The sequence below is a fragment of the Desarmillaria tabescens genome (assembly GCF_030435595.1).
Source record: "Desarmillaria tabescens strain CCBAS 213 chromosome Unknown EV420scaffold_63, whole genome shotgun sequence".
Classification (NCBI taxonomy): domain Eukaryota; kingdom Fungi; phylum Basidiomycota; class Agaricomycetes; order Agaricales; family Physalacriaceae; genus Desarmillaria; species Desarmillaria tabescens.
Window position 1 is genome coordinate 224960 of NW_026848362.1, and position 18358 is coordinate 243317.

General features: G+C 44.9%; 1 protein-coding gene across 1 annotated transcript; it reads right to left on the minus strand.

The window, feature by feature from the left end:
* Positions 1 to 15499: 15499 nt before the first annotated feature.
* Positions 15500 to 15849, minus strand: EV420DRAFT_1224546 (uncharacterized protein; the record flags this gene model as incomplete). Its single annotated transcript, XM_060466499.1, has 2 exons — positions 15500 to 15565; positions 15619 to 15849. Coding segments are annotated over 2 exons (297 nt in total), but the record flags the coding sequence as incomplete, so codon positions are not given.
* Between the last annotated feature and the right edge of the window lie 2509 nt (positions 15850 to 18358).

Below are 18358 nucleotides of genomic sequence, written 5' to 3' on the forward strand. Positions count from 1 at the left end.
TTGAATGTGCATTTGTGTTTTTGGAACTTGTTTGTGAATTCCGAGTTATTGCAAGTGGCAGAGGTTCAAACCCTTTGGCTTGTCAGTAATCTCTGAGGTTTTTTTGGTTTATTCCCAAGTGGCATAGGTTCAAACCCTGTGGCTTGTGGAGGTGTTTTCTGTGTTTGTGTATCTCTGGATCACATAGGTTAGAACCCTGTGGATCTACGAACGGGTTTTGAAGTGTTTTCTGCTTGGAGCGCAAGGCTTTAAGTCATGTTAAGTGTATTGTGAAACATTGTGGACACTTGTGTGTTGCGCGCGATGTATTTTGAGGGTTATACATTCTTGTAGAACATTTGGGGGCTTGCAAAATAATACTTTTGCCTTGAGGCCGAGCGATTCTGTCACTCACCTCCTGTTCCAAAAGTATTTGGACTTAGAAGATTATTATATTGCTAAGTGCGCTATATTATATTGTAACGTGCAAGGATTCTTTCAATACTACTGCTATTGTGTGCTTGTATCGCACATCACCCCCAAACTACTGAGGATTTGTGTGTGTGTCAGTGTGAGTGTGGGTGTGTTAGTGTTATATACGCTAGTGCATTTCTAGCTTGGCACGCACAGAGCCTCTTCACCGGAATAAAATTAGAATACTTGAAACGAGTCCTTAATAAGTCCTTAGTACATCGATTGGTAAGAAATGATACAAAACACATGCCCTCAGAGTTCTAAAGTAACAGCACCCACATGGTTTTACCGCGTATAGACTTAGTGATCAGAAAGAATTCCACCGACATACGGACATTTGGGCTGCTGTATTGCTGCGGCAAAGTACATTGAAGTGAGTGTACTGAAGTAGATGCATGCGGCATTATCTTGGCATTGTAACAGCCTTAGTAAAGTGGGTGGAAAGGTCACGGCATTAGGTCTTTTGCCGTGGAGTTGGTACTTTGACTGTGGCATTCTTCTAAATGATGCTTGATGCTGATGTCATTGATGGCTGTGCTGGGCGATCAATGATGGTCCTAAATCCGTGAGATCTGCAATCAGGTGCCTGGCAGCATTAATGAAGTGGCGCATATTGATATGGAATACGATGACACGCATGCAACGCGTTCATACGTGTAATTTTGCGAATCCTGTGAATCCAAACATGTGTCAATCCACTAAGTAATATTAGAGTGCATACCTGGCATGGAGCGACACCTGTTGAGGCAGGAGCAGCATATAATAAAATAATCCAAGTGGAGCGCATGGCTTAGACTTAGAGCGGCACACTGGTGTCATTTAAGTGTGGAGTCTCAGTGCCCTGACTCACACCCTATGCATCCCTCAGCAGCGTCTCGCTCAAATAAAATACACTGAAAAGATAATATATTTACGGAGCTTCGCACAACATTGATCTATGACGTGCGAACCCTGCCGATCCGGCAATCACTGAGAGACGTCATTCAGAACCGAGGACCACCCAGTCCGAGCCTCCTGAGAGGGCTTCGGCCAACACGAGAGAAACCCTGTACCCAGAATGAAATATTGAACTAAGAAAAGGTTGTGCAGCAACCAAATATAAATACCAACTCACTAGCGATGTGCGCGACAGAGGAATTAAAAACAAGGAGCCAATTAGGAGAAATATTCTGCATGGTGTGGCAACTCTAGACCTTGCCAAGAAGAAAGAGCAGCATGTTATCGAGCCCTAACTTGGATGACTGACTCAGGATATTAATTAGTGACCATGCGGTTGACACGTCATGGAGAGGAAATGGCTCCGGGGTGGAGCGTATCTATTTTTGATATTTCTATTTATATAATTAGCTGTAGATAAAAGCGTGGTAATTAGAAGTAGGTAGCAAGCTTTCAAACCCCTGCAGTTGTGACATGTAGCAGAGAGCCTAGTGTGCAACCAAAGGAATTGTGTTTGTAGCTTCGAGCGAGAGAATATTATTGAATCTAGAATTATTTTGAGACGCTTGAGAGGTCGCGAGGCATGCCTTGCTTGCGCGTGACGCCTAGCTTGATTCTGGACAGTAATTGATTGCACTCAACTCGGAGAAATATTGTATTGTGATAACTTGAATGTGCATTTGTGTTTGCAGAACGTGTTTGTGAATTCTGAGTTGTTGCAAGTGGCAGAGGTTCAAACCCTTTGGCTTGTCAATACTCTTTGAGGGTTTTTGGTTTATTCCCAAGTAGCATAGGTACAAACTCTGTGGCTTGTGGATGTGTTTCTGTGTTTCTGTGTCTCTGGATCGCATAGGTTTGAACCCTGTGGATCTACGAAAGGTTTCTGAAGTGTTTTCTGCTTAGAGTGCGAGGCTTTAAGTCGTGTGTAGTTTGTTTGACGGGTTGTGGCCACCTGTGTGTTGCGCGCAACATCAATTGAGGGTTGTACGTTCTTGTGGGACATTTGTGGGCTTGGGAAATATTACTTTCGCCTCGAGGCCGAGCGATACATATCGCTCACCTCCTGTCCTAAAAGCATTTGGACTTAGAGAATTCTTTTGAGCTAGCGCGCTATTATATCTTGAAGAGTGCAAGACATCTTTTAATTCTATTGTTATTGTGTGCTTGCATCACACATCTCCCCCGAACTACTGAGATTCTGTGTGTGTGTGAGTGTGAGAGTGGGTGTGTTTAGTGTGTCTACGCTATCGCATTTCGAGCTTGGCGTGCACAGAGCCTCTTCAACGAGCTGGGAAGGATAGTTGGCGGTAAGAGTGGGTATTGCTGTGATTGCAATTGTTGACTTAGTGAAAGTCTGCTAAGTGGACAAGGCATTTATTCTAATGCTAAAATCCATGAATTCTAAGCATACAGAGCCTTGAGGCTCATCAGCGTTGATGGGAGGGATGAAAACGCTGTCTCCTAGCTGCAGAAGCAAGCGAATTTGTTTGCAAAGCAAAGCAATAAAAGAGTTTCCTAGTGGCAGGACTCCTAATTACTTTGCGTAGAAGAGAGAGATGGGTTGTAAGCATAAGTAACCATTAAGGTTCACCATTGCTTAGAGAAATAAAGGTTTAAGATGAAGTTCTAGCAGCAAAAATGTCTTTATTGCACTACTTCAAGAGTGTATGTTGTATGGTGTAGGTGTTAGAGATCAAAGGTAAGTGTAGAGAATAATCTGGGGTCTCCCTTATTCTCTCTGTCTCAGGCTACCAACTTGCGAGCTTAAATACTCATTACCCTGGCTAACTAAGCTACCTTACTCTAGCACTAATATTACTATAGCATAGATTATTCAAGTACTTACTTAGCAAAGGTTGGTAAGTATGCACAGTTACTGTGCCTAAGGTTATACTAATGTGACTAAGAGTTCTCACTAACCAGATCTCCAATACTTCAATGAATAATTTTCTATGGCTGCAGCTGACTTGCCGTAGTTTTAGCTATGCGACATGTTTTGCAAGGCTGTGCATGGATAATTCGTGACCACAGGGATGTTTCACATGTAGTGGCAGTGCTAGTTCTAGACTGTGAGGCACAAAGTCTGCAGGGAGAAGGGAAGGATCGATAGGGCTGATGCTGATGACATCATACGTGAATCACTAACTTCGCATGCTGAACACCAATTGACTTGGTTTAAATTGCATCTTGCTTGCCATCATTGAATTAGGGAAAGTCCGCTATAGGGACAAAGGTGATAAATTGTAGTTGGTTCCCATGATTTCAGAGCGCACAGAGCCTAGAGGCTCATCAATGGTGAGTCACTATTCTACAAGGATCACGCTATTCCATAGTTTCTATTCAGTTCAACGTGACTGCACCAGGTTATTCTGTCACCATGTTAGCGACCGATTACACAAACAAGATCAAACAACTAAGCGTGACTCACACTTCGGTCAGGCGCTATATGTTGCTCGCAGGTTTGCGTGCAGAGAGCTATCGCTTAGCGAGTCGAGAGTGAGTTCTGACTAAGTTATCGGGTGAATAAACTTTAGTTCGAGACTGAGGTTTAAGACCTGCAGTCGAGCTACTTAAATACAGTTTGAGTCGTTCTAAGTATAGTACAAGAGTCTGTAGTGGTGCGGTGAACACACGATACTGGCATGGTGTGGTGCGATCCAAGTCAGAGGATTGGCATAGCATGATTATGATGAGGTCGATAAGATAAGATAGGGCACGAAATCGTAATATTACCCCCCTGTTAAGGCAGTCGTCCCGACTGCAACGTAGTTTGGTCTTGGTAGGTATGTGCCAATTAGAGAATCTGGGTTCGGTTTGATGAGATATTCCTGTATGGCCTGCACTAGAGGGTGGTCGACTTCGGATTCAGTTACTGACTCCGTTTCTGACCAGGAGTCAGATTCGTCCTCGTTCTCCCACCAGTCTGCAGGGGGGAGAGTGATGAAGGATACTTGCTCGTAATCCTCGATTGCCTCCCACACATTGTCTAGCTCTTGTTCATCTACCCAGGAGTTTTCTTCTCGGGGATATCCTTTCCACTTGATCAGGTACTCGGTTTTTGTGTGACGTTTACGCCCTCGTCCCACCGTGCGTTCTCTCCGGTCTACTATTTCTTCCACCTCGTATTGTTCTTGTCCGTCCACTAGATCGGGTGGTGGTGCCGCAGGCTGTATTTGGATTGGGAACTCCGGCGGGTGGTACGGGGTTAACAAGCGTTCATTGAACCGATTGTGGATTTTCCAGCCCGAGGGTAGTTTTAGTTCATACGCAGAGGCGTCCTTTTTTGAAAGCACTTCAAAAGGTCCTACGCGTTTGTCTCCAAGTTTCTTCATTGGGCGGGGAAGGTGGAGGTTGGTTGAGTCTAGCCAGACCTTGTCGCCCGGTTGGTACTCCACCGCGGGTTTCTGATGCTTGTCGTATTGGTGTTTCATTGTTTCCGCTGCTTTCTCCAAGGCTGCCGCCATCTGTTCGTGTATTTTTTGTATTTCAGTGACGAAGTCTCTGGCTGCCGGGTTGGTCCCTTCTCTGACTGTGAGTGGTGCGAGATGGGGTTTTTGGCTGTGGTTTATCTCGAACGGAGAGTATCCAGTGGCGGAGTGCTTGCGATTATTGTGTTGGAATGCTGCGAGGGGTAACCAATCACTCCAGTCGTTCTGTCTGTGGTTTATGAAGATTCGGAGATATTTCTCGATCTCTTGGTTCGCTCTCTCGGTCTGTCCATCAGTTTGTGGATGGTATGTGGTGGAAGGGTTTCCTTGGATGTGTAGCATCTTGTATAACTCCTTCATGAATTTGGATACGAATTGCGGTCCTCGATCCGAGATAACCTTTTGCGGCATGCCATGTTTCGCCCAGACATGGTCACGAAGTATTCTTGCCCACCCTGCGGACGTGAGTTCGGTGGAGCAAGGGACCGGGATTACTTCTTTGGAGAATCGATCTACGATCATGAGAATGGCATTGTAGCCATTGGAGTCTGGTAACTCGCCGATCATATCCACGGTAATGTGTTCCCATGGTCGGGATGGTACGGCGTGTGGGTGCAACGGTGCCCTTCGTTTTTGAGTGTTGGTCTTGGTGCGTTGACAGGCTTCACAGCCTTTAACGTATCGTTCTACGTCATTTTTGAGTTTCGGCCACCAGTATTCTCGTTGTACGAGTTCTTTGGTTTTTTCGATTCCTGGATGGCCGGCGGATATGTGATCATGATGAATGGCGATGAGTTCGCCCCGCAGGTTTGCATCTTTTGGTACGTATAGCCGCCCGTCGTAATACATAAGCCCTTCTTTTTGCACGATTCCCCGTGGATGATGAAGGGATTCTTTGATACCTTTATCCCAACAGGTGACATCTCGAATGGCTGCCTTTATCCTCTTGTGGATCTCCTCTTCTCCTGGCATGACGAGGGCATGGAACATTTCCGGTTTGAGTATTGTCACCTCCTTGTTATCTTCGCTTCCTTGGTTATGGTCTGCTCTTCGGGACAACAGGTCCGCTTTTTTGTTGGTGGTTCCTGGTTTGTGGTGAAGGGTAAAGTTGTATTCCGCTAGCTCTGTTACCCATCGTGCTTGCCGACGGTTGAGCTTTTGAGGTTTGCAGAAGTACTGGAGGTTCTGGTGATCTGTCCAGATTTCGAAGTCCTGGTGTGCTCCCATGAGATAATGTCTCCAGTCCTCCAGGGCTAGCATGATGGCTAGGAGCTCCTTGTCATATATCTCATAGTTGCGTTCCGTGACGGTTAGGGCCTTGGACAGGAACACCACCGGTCTCCATTTTCCTTCTTGTTCCTGAGATAGGACTGCCCCTATGGCTCCTTCACTTGCATCTGCTTCTACACGATATTTCCCCGTTCGGGTTGGTATCGCTAGTACCACTTCTTCCGCTAGCTTCCTTTTGATTTCTCCAAACGTGCTTTCTTGGGCCACCCCCCATGTCCATTCGGTTTTTCTGGTGAGTTGGGTTAGGGGTCTCACGTGCTTGCTGTAGTCCCGGATGAACCTTCGATAGAAGTTGGTGAACCCAAGGAACGATTGTAGTTCTCGTTTCTTGGTTGGTCGAGGCCACTCCGTAATTCCTTTCACTTTTACCGGGTCCATGCGTATTGATCCTTGACTGATGATTACTCCGAGGTATTCGGTCTCTAATACCTCAAATTCGCATTTTTCCGCTTTTAGGAATAGGTTATTGGCGCGAAGGATTTCTAAGACTTCCCGTACCACCGCTTGATGTCTTTCCTTGTCTTTGGTACAGATCAAGATGTCGTCCAGGTACACGGTGACATCTCCACGAGCGATCTGTTCCTTAAACAAGTCGTTCATCATCCATTGGAAAGTGGCGGGGGAATTGGTGAGCCCGAAGAACATCACCATGGGTTCGAATAGTCCTCTGTTCGTTCGGAATGCTGCCTTCCATTCATCTCCGGTTTTAATGCGTACGTTATTATATCCCCATCTCACGTCCAGCTTGGTGAAGTATTTAGCGTCCTTGAGCTGATCCATCAGTTCTCCGATGAGTGGAAGTGGATATTGGTTTTTGATGGTCATTTCGTTAAGCTTCCTATAATCCTGTACTGGTCGGAGTTTTCCATCCTTCTTTTTGACGAAGAAGAAGGGAGATGCCATGGGGGATTTGGAAGGTCTAATCCTTCCCGATTCCAGGTTTTCGTCGAGGAATTTGTCTAGTTCTTCTTGTTCGGCGGGATTAAGGGGATAGACTTTGCAGTCTAGGCTGGCATTTGCGTTTGGAATAAGTTTGATGGCGTGATCCCATGGTTTGCGGGGTGGTAACTCATCAAAGTTTTCCTTTGCAAATACATCCTGAAAATCTCTGTACTCCTCAGGTACTATTTCCTCGAATGATTTTGCGCTCTTGGTTTGGTTTGGTTTGGCGGCTAGCTCATTGGCTTTGCTCCCCATGGCTCGGACGTGAAACGCTTCCTCGAAGTCTACGATGAGGATAGTGTCTCCTTCTTCCACTTCTGTCCCCCAGTCCTGTTCTGGGTCCTCGTCTGGTAACAAGAAAGGAATTTTTCGGCATGCGCATCGTACGAGGGAGACGGCCCCGGTTTTCCAGTCAATAATTGGATTATGCCATTGATGAGCCTAAACTTCCGTGGCAACGGCAAAAACCAAAACTCTAGAGGAGTTCACGGCAAATGGCGTGTAGCGGCAATAAAGGCTTTGTTGTTGTGTGAGTGTTTTGGTGCACCTCCGTGCGATGAATTCCTCAAGAACGCAAGTATACACTGCAACTTTTCAGTCAGCGAAGTAGTACCCTTAACGATCAAGTACTAGAAAACGTTGGCTGTAAGCCGGGAAGGGTCTTGATAGACGAGAAGGAACGGAATCCGGTATAACTGGGAATACCGGCAAACCGTGAACGAAGTGACGGCAATTTAACTAGTAAAAGCCGTGGGCGATGTTGACGGAATTAGAGAAAATGCCGTCAAAGAGCAATACCGTTGGCAAGATAACAAATACCGTGATGGCAAGAGACGAAGACTGTAGTCGAGAAACGAGAAACTGGCGGTAAAACGAAGATAAGACAACTGGCGATGATATGAGGGGGAACTAGTGACGGCAAAACGATGGCTGGGACTGGGCTGGACTGAGACTGAAACTATACTGAGGTTAACAACGGCAAAACGAAACTGATACTAATCCTGAGTCTACACGGAGACTATCCTATACTGAAACTGACGGCAAGATACCAAATACCGTGACTGATGATCCTATACTGAAGCTGTTGACCGAAATTCCGTGACAGATGCTGCTGGCGGCAATAACGATCCTAATCTGAGTCCACATGGGGACGTAATGATCCTGAACTGAACTGGGTAAAAACAATGGCGACGTAGAAGGTGAAAACTGATGAAAACGATCCTGGCTGGTGAAAGTGAAACGATGCTGGTGGATTTAAAAGATAAAAGCGAGTTGTGGACACCAAATTCCGTGTATTGGCGCAATATGAGCGTACACCAATACCGTTAGAAGAAAAGCCGTGACAGAGAGTATAACTTGGAGTGACTATGTTGTTATTGTCTATCTCCTAGCGAGTACAAGCGATAACGGTGGTCGATAACGTGGATGATGGCTAGTGTCCAGTAACTTGTGTCTAGCAACTACTACTACACTAGTTTTTATACTACAAGTCCGGAATAAAATTAGAATACTTGAAACGAGTCCTTAGTAAGTCCTTAGTACATCGATTGGTAAGAAATGATACAAAATGCGTGCTCCCAGAGTTCTAAAGTAACAGCACCCACACGGTTTTACCGCGTATAGACTTAGTGATCAGAAAGAATTCCCCCGACATACGGACTCTTGGGCTGCTGTGTTGCTGCGGCAAAGTACACTGAAGGTAGTACACTGAAGTAGATGCATGCGGCATTATCTTGGCGTTGTAACAGCCTTAGTAAAGTGAGTGGAAAGGTCACGGTATTAGGTCTTTTGCCATGGAGTTGGTACTTTGACTGTGGCATTCTTCTAAATGATGCTTGATGCTGATGTCATTGATGGCTGTGCTGGGCGATCAATGATGGTCCTAAATCCGTGAGATCTGCAATCAGGTGCCTGGCGGCATTAATGAAGTGGCGCAGATTGATACGGAATACGAGCTGGGAAGGATAGTTGGCGGTAAGAGTGGGTATTGCCGTGATTGCAATCGTTGACTTAGTGAAAGTCCGCTAAGTGGACAAGGCATTTATTATAATGCTAAAATCCGCGAATTCTGAGTGTACAGAGCCTTGAGGCTCATCACCGTTTGAGCCAGTCATGTCCTAGGAACATGTTTACGTTTCCTAGGTCGACGACGGCTAAGTCCAATTTTTCGTGATGATCTCCAATGGTCATTCAGAGTTCTACTACCTCGGTTATATCTCCTCCTTTGTTGCGACTGCCGTCCGCGTTGTAGATGGCTTGGGCTTTGGCTAGCTTTACCGTGTTGAGTTGGTGCTCTCGTACGAAGGATTTGTTTATGCAACTCCCGGTGCATCCACTGTCAACAAGGGCATTGGTGGCGTATTCTCGGCTTGTATCCAGAGTTTCCAGCTGCACTCTGATATTTACGCTCCTTCCCCTCCCTCCACGTATGTACTGGGGGGGAACTCGTAGATCTTGCATGTTTTGTAGGCACTGTTCCCGTTGTCTGTACGTTTCTTGGGGAGATCCGATGAGGTCAAGTACTAGGTCCTCATCTACCTCTATCAGGCGTCGGGGGTGTACCCACATACGGAGGGTTGCAAGTCTTCCATCCATGGTTTTTTCCTGCCGCATCTTTCTTCGTACCCACTCGGCGCTATGCGGTTTCAGCCACCCTTTGTCCCACTTGTCGTTGTAATATTCCTCTTCTAGCTCCGTTACTTTGTAGTCTTCGGGGTACTCCGCAGCTTGTTTCACCGGGTCTTCCCCCTTCTTGAGGCTTTGTTGGTAGCTGTAATCGTCTTCCTCATCGGGCACTTCTTCGAGAGAAACAGTATTTTTATTGGACGTAGGAGAAGCACATAATGGTCCCACCGACCCGCCCACCGGGGAACACGAGCCCCCGGTGCCATTATGTGTTAGCGATGATGGAGGGAGATGCACCGTTATGACTGGTTTAGAATGGGTGGTGTCCCCGTTCGTCTGGACTGTTCTTTGCAGGGCAGCAGTTTTGTTGTTGGGGATTCGCGTTCCCTCTTGCGGCTCTGTTCCACGATGAGGGCAGTCGGTCACTCGTGGCTGGCGCGTACATTCCGCCCTCGAGTGGGGTTCTTCACTGCTCGCTTCAGGCTCGGCCGCTCTTCCTCTGTTCCCCGTGCCGTCATCTGCCCTCGACGGAGTGAGGTTGATCCCGATTGTCCCGCTGCCTTGCACCGCATGCGCGGTTTGTGCTTTCGCACTGGTGGCCAAGGATCTTGAGTGGGGTTCTTCTTCGTGCACGGTGGTAATCCCCTGTACACCGTTCTTCTTATGCGACTTGTTAATTTCAATTTGTGCTTGCGTGAAAAATTCATCATTGCCTCGAGGTACTACATGCAGTATATTAGTCCGACCGGCGGAATTCGAAGACGCACCACCAAATGAAATTAAGTCCTTAGCCGACACGCGTTTGTCGCTTATGCCGCCGGCTCATCTTTTACCTCCTCAATCTTTGACGTCGAGGCCTCCGCTTCTTCATCCTTTAAAACTTGCTGGTACATGGCGCGGACCTCCGCACGGGAGAACTTGGGCTGGTGTTTGACGAGCCAGGTGCTCTCGTCTTTTGGGCACTTCTTGTCCTGTTTGCGGTGCCCTTTGTGTCCGCAGCGGAAGCATCGCCCTTTTTTGCGGAGACGATCTATCTCCATGGGCTGTCCCTGGCCGCTGTATGTAGTTCCCGTGCCCGTCTTCTTATCTCCCTGAGAGTTTCCAGCGTTCCCGGCTTTTCCTTTTGCCTGCTGCATCTGATTTCCTTGACTTCGTCCAGTGTCTTCCGCAAGTCCGACTCGGTAGTTGTAGTCCATTTGTTCCACTCGGAACTTCCATTCAGCGTAGGTGTGGGGTAACGCGGTGCCTGTTGCATGTATGGCAGTTTTCACGTTTTTCCGGATAGCCAGTTTGAGGATTTCGATCATGTATTCCTTGTTGTGGCGTTTTCCGGCTTCCTTTGCCAGCCTTTCGAAGTCACGGAAGAATTCCTTAGCGGATTTGTATGTGTTTTGGCAAAGGCGTTTGAACTCCTGTAATTTGAGTTCTACCTCCACGTCGGTCCTGAACTGGTCTTCTACGATTTGTTTGAATACGTGATATGCTGGGTATCGCAAATGATCACAGACGGGGTCGTAGTAGTCATCTCTGGCGTGATTCCACCAGTGTAGGGCTTTGTCCTCAAATCGAAACGTGCAGAACACGACCCTGCTCGGGCTTTGTCCATGCGCGTTCATAGTGAATTGTTGTGGGAATACTGCAAAGTAATCCTCGCATTGGTTGAAGAATCTGTCCACATCGTTCGAGGCCCCTTTGAACTTTTCAGGGGGCTTGGCCAGTTGGGGTTTCGCTTGTGCCCACGGATTTGTGTTCGCCGTTCCCACTAGGAACGGGGGAGGTGTTGTCGGTGGTTGTACTGGGTCGGCGGGTATAGGAATTGCCGCCGGCCGGGGGAGCGATCTCAGGGCTGGATTATGATGCGGGGATAATGGTCCCGTGGGTGCTGCGGGGAGAGGCACCGCTGCTGCTCCTTGCGTGGGTGGGGTCCCTGCTGCGGTGAACAGCCGGCTTGGGTCCACATATCCGGTCCTTCTGAGAATACTCAGGTGGCTCAAGTCCACCGTTTCTCCGCTGTCTGTTTCTGACGGTTCTGGTACCTCATACCGTTCTCCAGGTTCGGTGTAGTCATCCGGGTGTACCTGGTTCCAGAGAATGTTCGTGTGGAAGATTGTTTCCCGATATAGTACCTGGCTCCCGACGGGAGTGTTTTTGTTCTTTTGGAAGTGTCTTCCTTGGGGGGAACCGTTCCACGAGAGTTCTCGTGGGAGTTTCTTTTCAGTCCAGTGAAGCATTTCCAAGTATGTCATATTTTCAAGCTCGGCCTCAGTAGGCTCCCGAGCTAGATCCTTCCACGAATTCTGGAATGACATCCTCGTCTCCATATTCTCCCGCCCGGTGTTGCCGCTCCAAATCGAAAGCGGCCCGGTTCCAGGGTTCTCGTAAATTTCTCCTTCTTCTAAGTCCGATTGGTCGGACTCGCTCAAAAGGCTCCGTGCTTCCTGTGACGACACGGTTCCAGTTTCTAACGATTCGGGCCCACTCGTTGACCCTGAGAATGACTTGGTCGAAGTCTGGTCTTCGGGGTCTATCCCATACCCAGGGTGCAATGAAGGGGACGGGGGCTGCGAGAGGGTGTTCTGCGGCAAGGGGATAGATTGTGTAGGGGGTGACAGAGGAAGGGGGTTCGATTCCTTCGTACATGAGCCAGGCGTCGGCGTAGTCCTGTGCCTGTCTGCATATATCGCAGCTGGCGTCGGCGTCGTAAGTGGGCTCGCATTGGTCGAGCTCGGTAGTGGCTTCCCCGGCCCTATCGTTGATGATGATTGGGGTGTTTGGGCGCGTGACGAGGTCGAGATAGGCTCCTTCATCGTTGCTTGAGTTGTTGCGGGCATAGTAGTAACCCCATGTTTCTCCTCTGGAGTCCAGCCTTGGAGGGGACCAGTCGTTCTGCGGTCCTGGGAGCTCATGGTGGCTACCGTCCTCTTCTGTAGTGCTGCCCTCCTCATCTGAACTGCTTCCAGTTCCATCTTCAATCGTTCCTCCTTCTCCCAGACGGTATCTAAGCCCTCGCTGATAGAGGCGCTGCCCGTCTGAATCATACCCAGGGTTGGCGGCAGAGTTTTCTGTGGAGGTGGGGGAGGGGGCGTTCCAGGGGTCGCTTCCCGAGCTTTCCCTTTCGCTTTCCTCTTTGGTAATGGGAGAGAGAACACGCTGCTCCACCCCTTGTTCATAGAGTCCTTGCTCTTCTTCTTCTTCAACGACTGGGCCTCTTTGTGTGGGCCATCCTTCCATGTCGGAGTCGGAGTCAGAGTTGTCAGAGATAAAGATGAAGTGGATGAATGTGACGTCTCCGGCTGGTCTGTCGTCGACGTAGTCGGGTGGGGGTGTGTCCGGTCGTCTAGCCTCCTCGTTGGAGGTTTTGACGGGGATAGTTTCTTCGGAGACTGGCTCCTGGTTTCGTCGGTACTCGTATCCATATAGGAATGCTAGGTAGACTAAGGTGCACAGGCCTTGCAATCCAATGAAGTCGGAGATGGTTTGTTCGATAGGGTTCATTCGTTACTGTTCGACAACGTGGTTGTTGTTGAAGAGTAAGAAAGTCTCGAACTAATTGTTAGCGACCGATTACACAAACAAGATCAAACAACTAAGCGTGACTCGCACTTCGGTCAGGCGCTATATGTTGCTCACAGGTTTGCGTGCAGGGAGCTATCACTTAGCGAGTCGAGAGTGAGTTCTGACTAAGTTATCAGGTGAATAAACTTTAGTTTGAGACTGAGGTTTAAGACCTGCAGTCGAGCTACTTAAATACAGTTTGAGTCGTTCTAAGTATAGTACAAGAGTCTGTAGCGGTGCGGTGAACACACGATACTGGCATGGTGTGGTGCGATCCAAGTCGGAGGATTGGCATAGCATGATTACGATGAGGTCGATAAGATAAGATAGGGTGCGAAATCGTAATACACCAAGGAGTGCTCTACTGGTCCATGGGAGCTCCTTCTACCATCTGCAAGGCTTGCCATGCACTGTATGTATTGAATACTGTGGTTTGTGCAGGATCTTGAGGATGTAACCACTGATTGCAATTGACTGCAGGTCCAAGATTATATCCTGTTGATCACTGCATGATCAAGGCCGGTCATCTCGGTACCCAACATGGCTATTCATTCTTCCAAGGTTCTTCTTTTTATAGACTGAGTTCATCTCAAAAGCTGATCTGTTCTTGACTTAGCAATTCTTCTGGACAGGTTATTTCCACTCATTGAGGTGATAAGGCATCTAGTTTATTCTGTTTCCAGCCTCTTGGGTTTGATACTTCATACAGGCAAGTCCCTGAGATTTGACCGTAATAGTCTTGTTTAGGTAGGGCTTAGCTTGGCATGTTGATGGCTGATAGAAGTGACTTGTCGAGATGTCATTTCTAAGTCTGTTCTGTACTGCCATACTCTCTTTCTTTATGTAGTATTTAGCTACCAGTGCGAAGCTTCCACTGTAGCTCTCTGTACCACTTGTAGACTGTATAAATTGATGTAAAATCGCAAAATCTATGGGTAGCCTGATACCAGGCATATCACTGTCAAGCCTGTATACTTGCCCACATGTGGGGGTCAGTACTTGTTAGCATTGTCTGTTGTGGGTGTGGCCATAGAGGAAAACAAAGGCCAGAAGAATGAGTGAGCCTAAAAGGCAGGGGAAGATGATAATGGTTTGGTTGGCAAAGTTTATAAATGTGCAGTCACCATTTTGCAACAATGATGAGAGCACCTGAACATGAGCCTTGGCTAAATGTTGTGCACCAACTCAACAAAGTCAAACACAAGACTGTCACTTGCATTTGGTGAATCAGTGCAGGTGCTGTAATGCATAGCTAGTGCAGAACTTAGATGGTCTCAAAGTCAGAGCTATAAGAGTAAGAGTTGGGAGTATACAACCTCAAGGCCACAGCTGAGGCTGCTCAAATACATGTTAGGCTATGCTAATAATAGTATTCTACAATGAGTCCAGAAGATGATATCCATGTGTAAAATAAAGAGAACAATAAGGTGCCAGTGCAATGCCAGAGCTAACCTATCAGAGACATAATGGAGAGTAATGAATATTATAAAGGATTCTGGCAGTGAGATAGAGATAGGATGAAAGCAGACACTAACAATAAGATAAGGGAAAAACTGTAATAGAATTAGAATCCATTGAATTTTAAGATGCAGTTTGTTGAAGTTAGAATTGGAGTTGAAGTTTGATTGGCATGCACATTACAGCTTGCTTAGCTTCTAAGGGCTTTCAACAAGGCACACTTAAAGGCAGACCCCCAAACCCATTAACAATCTATTAGTATAATTGCTAACTTATACTTTCAAGCTTTCTGCCTCTAGACTTTTAATTGATGCATGGATTATATCATCTAGATATAAATACTAGCTAAATTTCTATTAATGATAGATCAAATTCTCTTCCACATCTGATACCAAAAATATATAAAAGCCTCAGTATAAAGTTGTTTAAGTAGTGTTAACTGAGATTAAATATATGTGGCAGCAGCTTGCTAACATTTAAATAATTAAAGAACACTGTCAGCTAGATAAATACAAGTTTCTAGAGAATAAATCTATAAAGTCAATAAAACATCAATGTCTTGAGACAACATTGATCATGTTAAAATCACTATTTACTTCCTCTGGCAGAGTCTCTAAGTTATCACTGTGTATGATCCTCTGCCTGATATTCTCCTGATTTGAACCTCCTAGAGGATACTCATATATTCCATCTCTTTCTGAGTGTTGTGCTTCAAGATCATCATTAGGATTAATGCTGATTGTAGAATCTTCTTGTGAGCTTGTCTGAGAGTGACTAGGCCCAAAGTTGAGTGATGATATTATACTGCCTTGCCAAGAGTCATCAGGACGAGCATGTCCAGCTGCAACACATCCAATAAGAAGTGTTGGAGCAATACTCTATATATCTTTTTTATTAGATACAAAAATTAAAAAAAAGAATATGTATGCACTCTAGAAATTGCAGCAAGAGCATCAAAATAAAAATATGCCCAACTCTGAGAAACATCAAAAGCAACATATAATATCAGAGATCCAGATAAAAGAGCTGAAGATTCAACAAAGACTTCAATCACATGACCATAAACTCTGAGACCAGCATCGCTCATCCGTGCAACTCTCCAAATACGATATATGATTAATAAAGTGCAAAATAATGTTGTGGCCAGTGAGAAGGAGATATAAAGCACAGGGAGAATTGGCTCCATTGGAGCACCAATCAGATATTCTTAATGCAAGGCTAAGATATTGCAAACTAGAGACATCAAATTTAGATCAAAAATAAACTGCAAAAGATGTCAAATGATCACACCAATACCAGCAAGTAAACAAAGAATGGGAATGAGAACAATTAGCCAGCATCGTCCCCAGACTTGCCAACAATGCCAAATCTGTAGTTTGAAAAATTAATTTAAATTTAAATTTTTTAATAAAAGCATATAATATACCATAGTAGAATCTGCAAAGATAGTACTGATAGTAGCAGTAATACCTGCACTAATTGTTATTATTGTATTGTTGGCATTGTTACTATAAAAATATTTGGTCCATAGATTTTGACCATGGTTAATAAAGACCAAGTGTAGATATAACCATTGAAAAGCAGCATTGATGGAAGTTGTGATATAAAAGACTATAGTAATAATAACCAAGCCTATTTGTGTTTGTCAAGACTTGGCAACATCTGTATATACCAGTCAGTTTAAATACTAGCTTAGTTAAATATAACTGATCTACAAATACTCCACAAAGTTACAGCAAGGACACCTGTGTATATACCTGTAGGTTTGAGGTCAAACAAGATTGTTTAAAAATTTAATGGATATAATGTACCATGTAATAGAGAGGAGAATATGCATGAGTTTAATAGAGAGTTAAACACTTGACTAATTTCTGCTATATCAGCATTAGTCAGGCTAGATGGAAGATTTGTTTGAGAAGACATTGAAGATGTGTGAGAAGGATAATAATGAGCCTGAGCAGATTTATTGATATATTAGCTAGTATAAATTCTCCTCATTATATACAGTATCCACTCTGAAAAAAATTTGTAATATTGAACAGATAATCTTTATATTCTCAAAAAAGCTTTTGGCACTGCAACAAATAATGAAAGCTTAGTTTAAATTGGACCTTTGATGAACAGTAGCATTCTATAGTTTTATTTTAAAACATCAGAAGAGCAATGTTTCTGTATACAGAGATTATGGCAAATGGCTTGCTGATGTTATCAAAACAGTTTTAACAACAAGTTAAAACCAGCATAAGTGTTAACTTTATTATGCAGATTGTATAATCAAAGTGATTGACATCCAGTATAAGAATCAATGTCATTCTCTATAATATAGAGTATTCTCTCTTTGGTAGACTGTCATATTATATTTTTTAATAGATGATTTGAGATAGAGAAAAATACTCATTTTCATAGATAACTGATTTCATGTATACAAGCTTCCTGTTGAGAGCATCAGTTAGTATGGCCACTAGAGTCATTATAGAAGATCATCTTGCTATATGTCTGCACTTAAGCTGTAGCTATAATAGGATGTAAACTATTTTAGTTGTTGCCTTGTATTTGAGATAAGATACAAAAATAAGAACACTGTAATCACATTACAATATCTTATTATGACAGTGATCTATTTAAAGTATGGACTGATTGTTCACTCTGACAATGTTTCAATCAAGAATAGTATTAGAGTGTATGTATATTAAACTAATACAACTCATGTCTCTCAGCTCAATCCTTTTGAACAAATGTATTGCATTACTAGTATTTGAAAAACCTAGACAAAGTGGTAGCAGGCCTTTGATTATCATTAACTGGCACTGCAATACTATGATGATTGCTAGTGCTTAGGGATAAGAGTCAAGAATAAAAGAGAATTGAGTAAACTGTCATAACAACTATTATCATAACTGATAATCACACCTCATCTTCTTTGTGGAGATTACTCAGCTTTTGTCTATTGTGCAGCACTTCTAAAGTGTTCTTAAGTCAGTTTGAGAACTCCTACACATAGTTGTAAAATAAGTGAGCTAAGTCAGTGCTTGCCTATATTGTTCAATTAATGAGCTCACTAGAGTTACAACTTGTATCATCTCTATTTTTGATCAAGATAAGTGTTTTTTATGTAAAATAACTTAAATTCACTCTGAAAGATTGCTGTCAAGCACCAACTCAGATAAGCAAGGTCAAGCCTTTATCTGTCACTTGCGTTCAGTGATTCAGAGTAAAGGTAGCAATGCAGACCACATTAAGATGACAGGACTTAGATAGTTGCAGAACTTGGAGTTCAGATAAGAGTTGGGAGTATATAACCTTAGCTGAAGCTGGGGCTTAAGACCACAGCATAGGTTAGCTTAAATACATGTTAGCTCTACCTAATAATAAGTACTGGCTGCACTTCTCACATAGAGAAGTGAGGCCTTCAATGAATGAGCATAAAGACCACATAGAAGCGGTGATATGCTAGCCACGCGTTCACACCTTGATTTTGCGATTTTGTAATAATACTAGTGCATATCTATCCCTGACTAGTCATAACTAGAGGACTATAGCAGAGGCTTCGAGCTGATAGTCAAGCCAGGAAGCTACTAGTCGAGCCAGGACTTAGGCACGATACCACTAGTGGGTCAAGCCTATAAGCCGGCATGACTAGTACCTCGAATACTAGTACAAGTCATTAAATA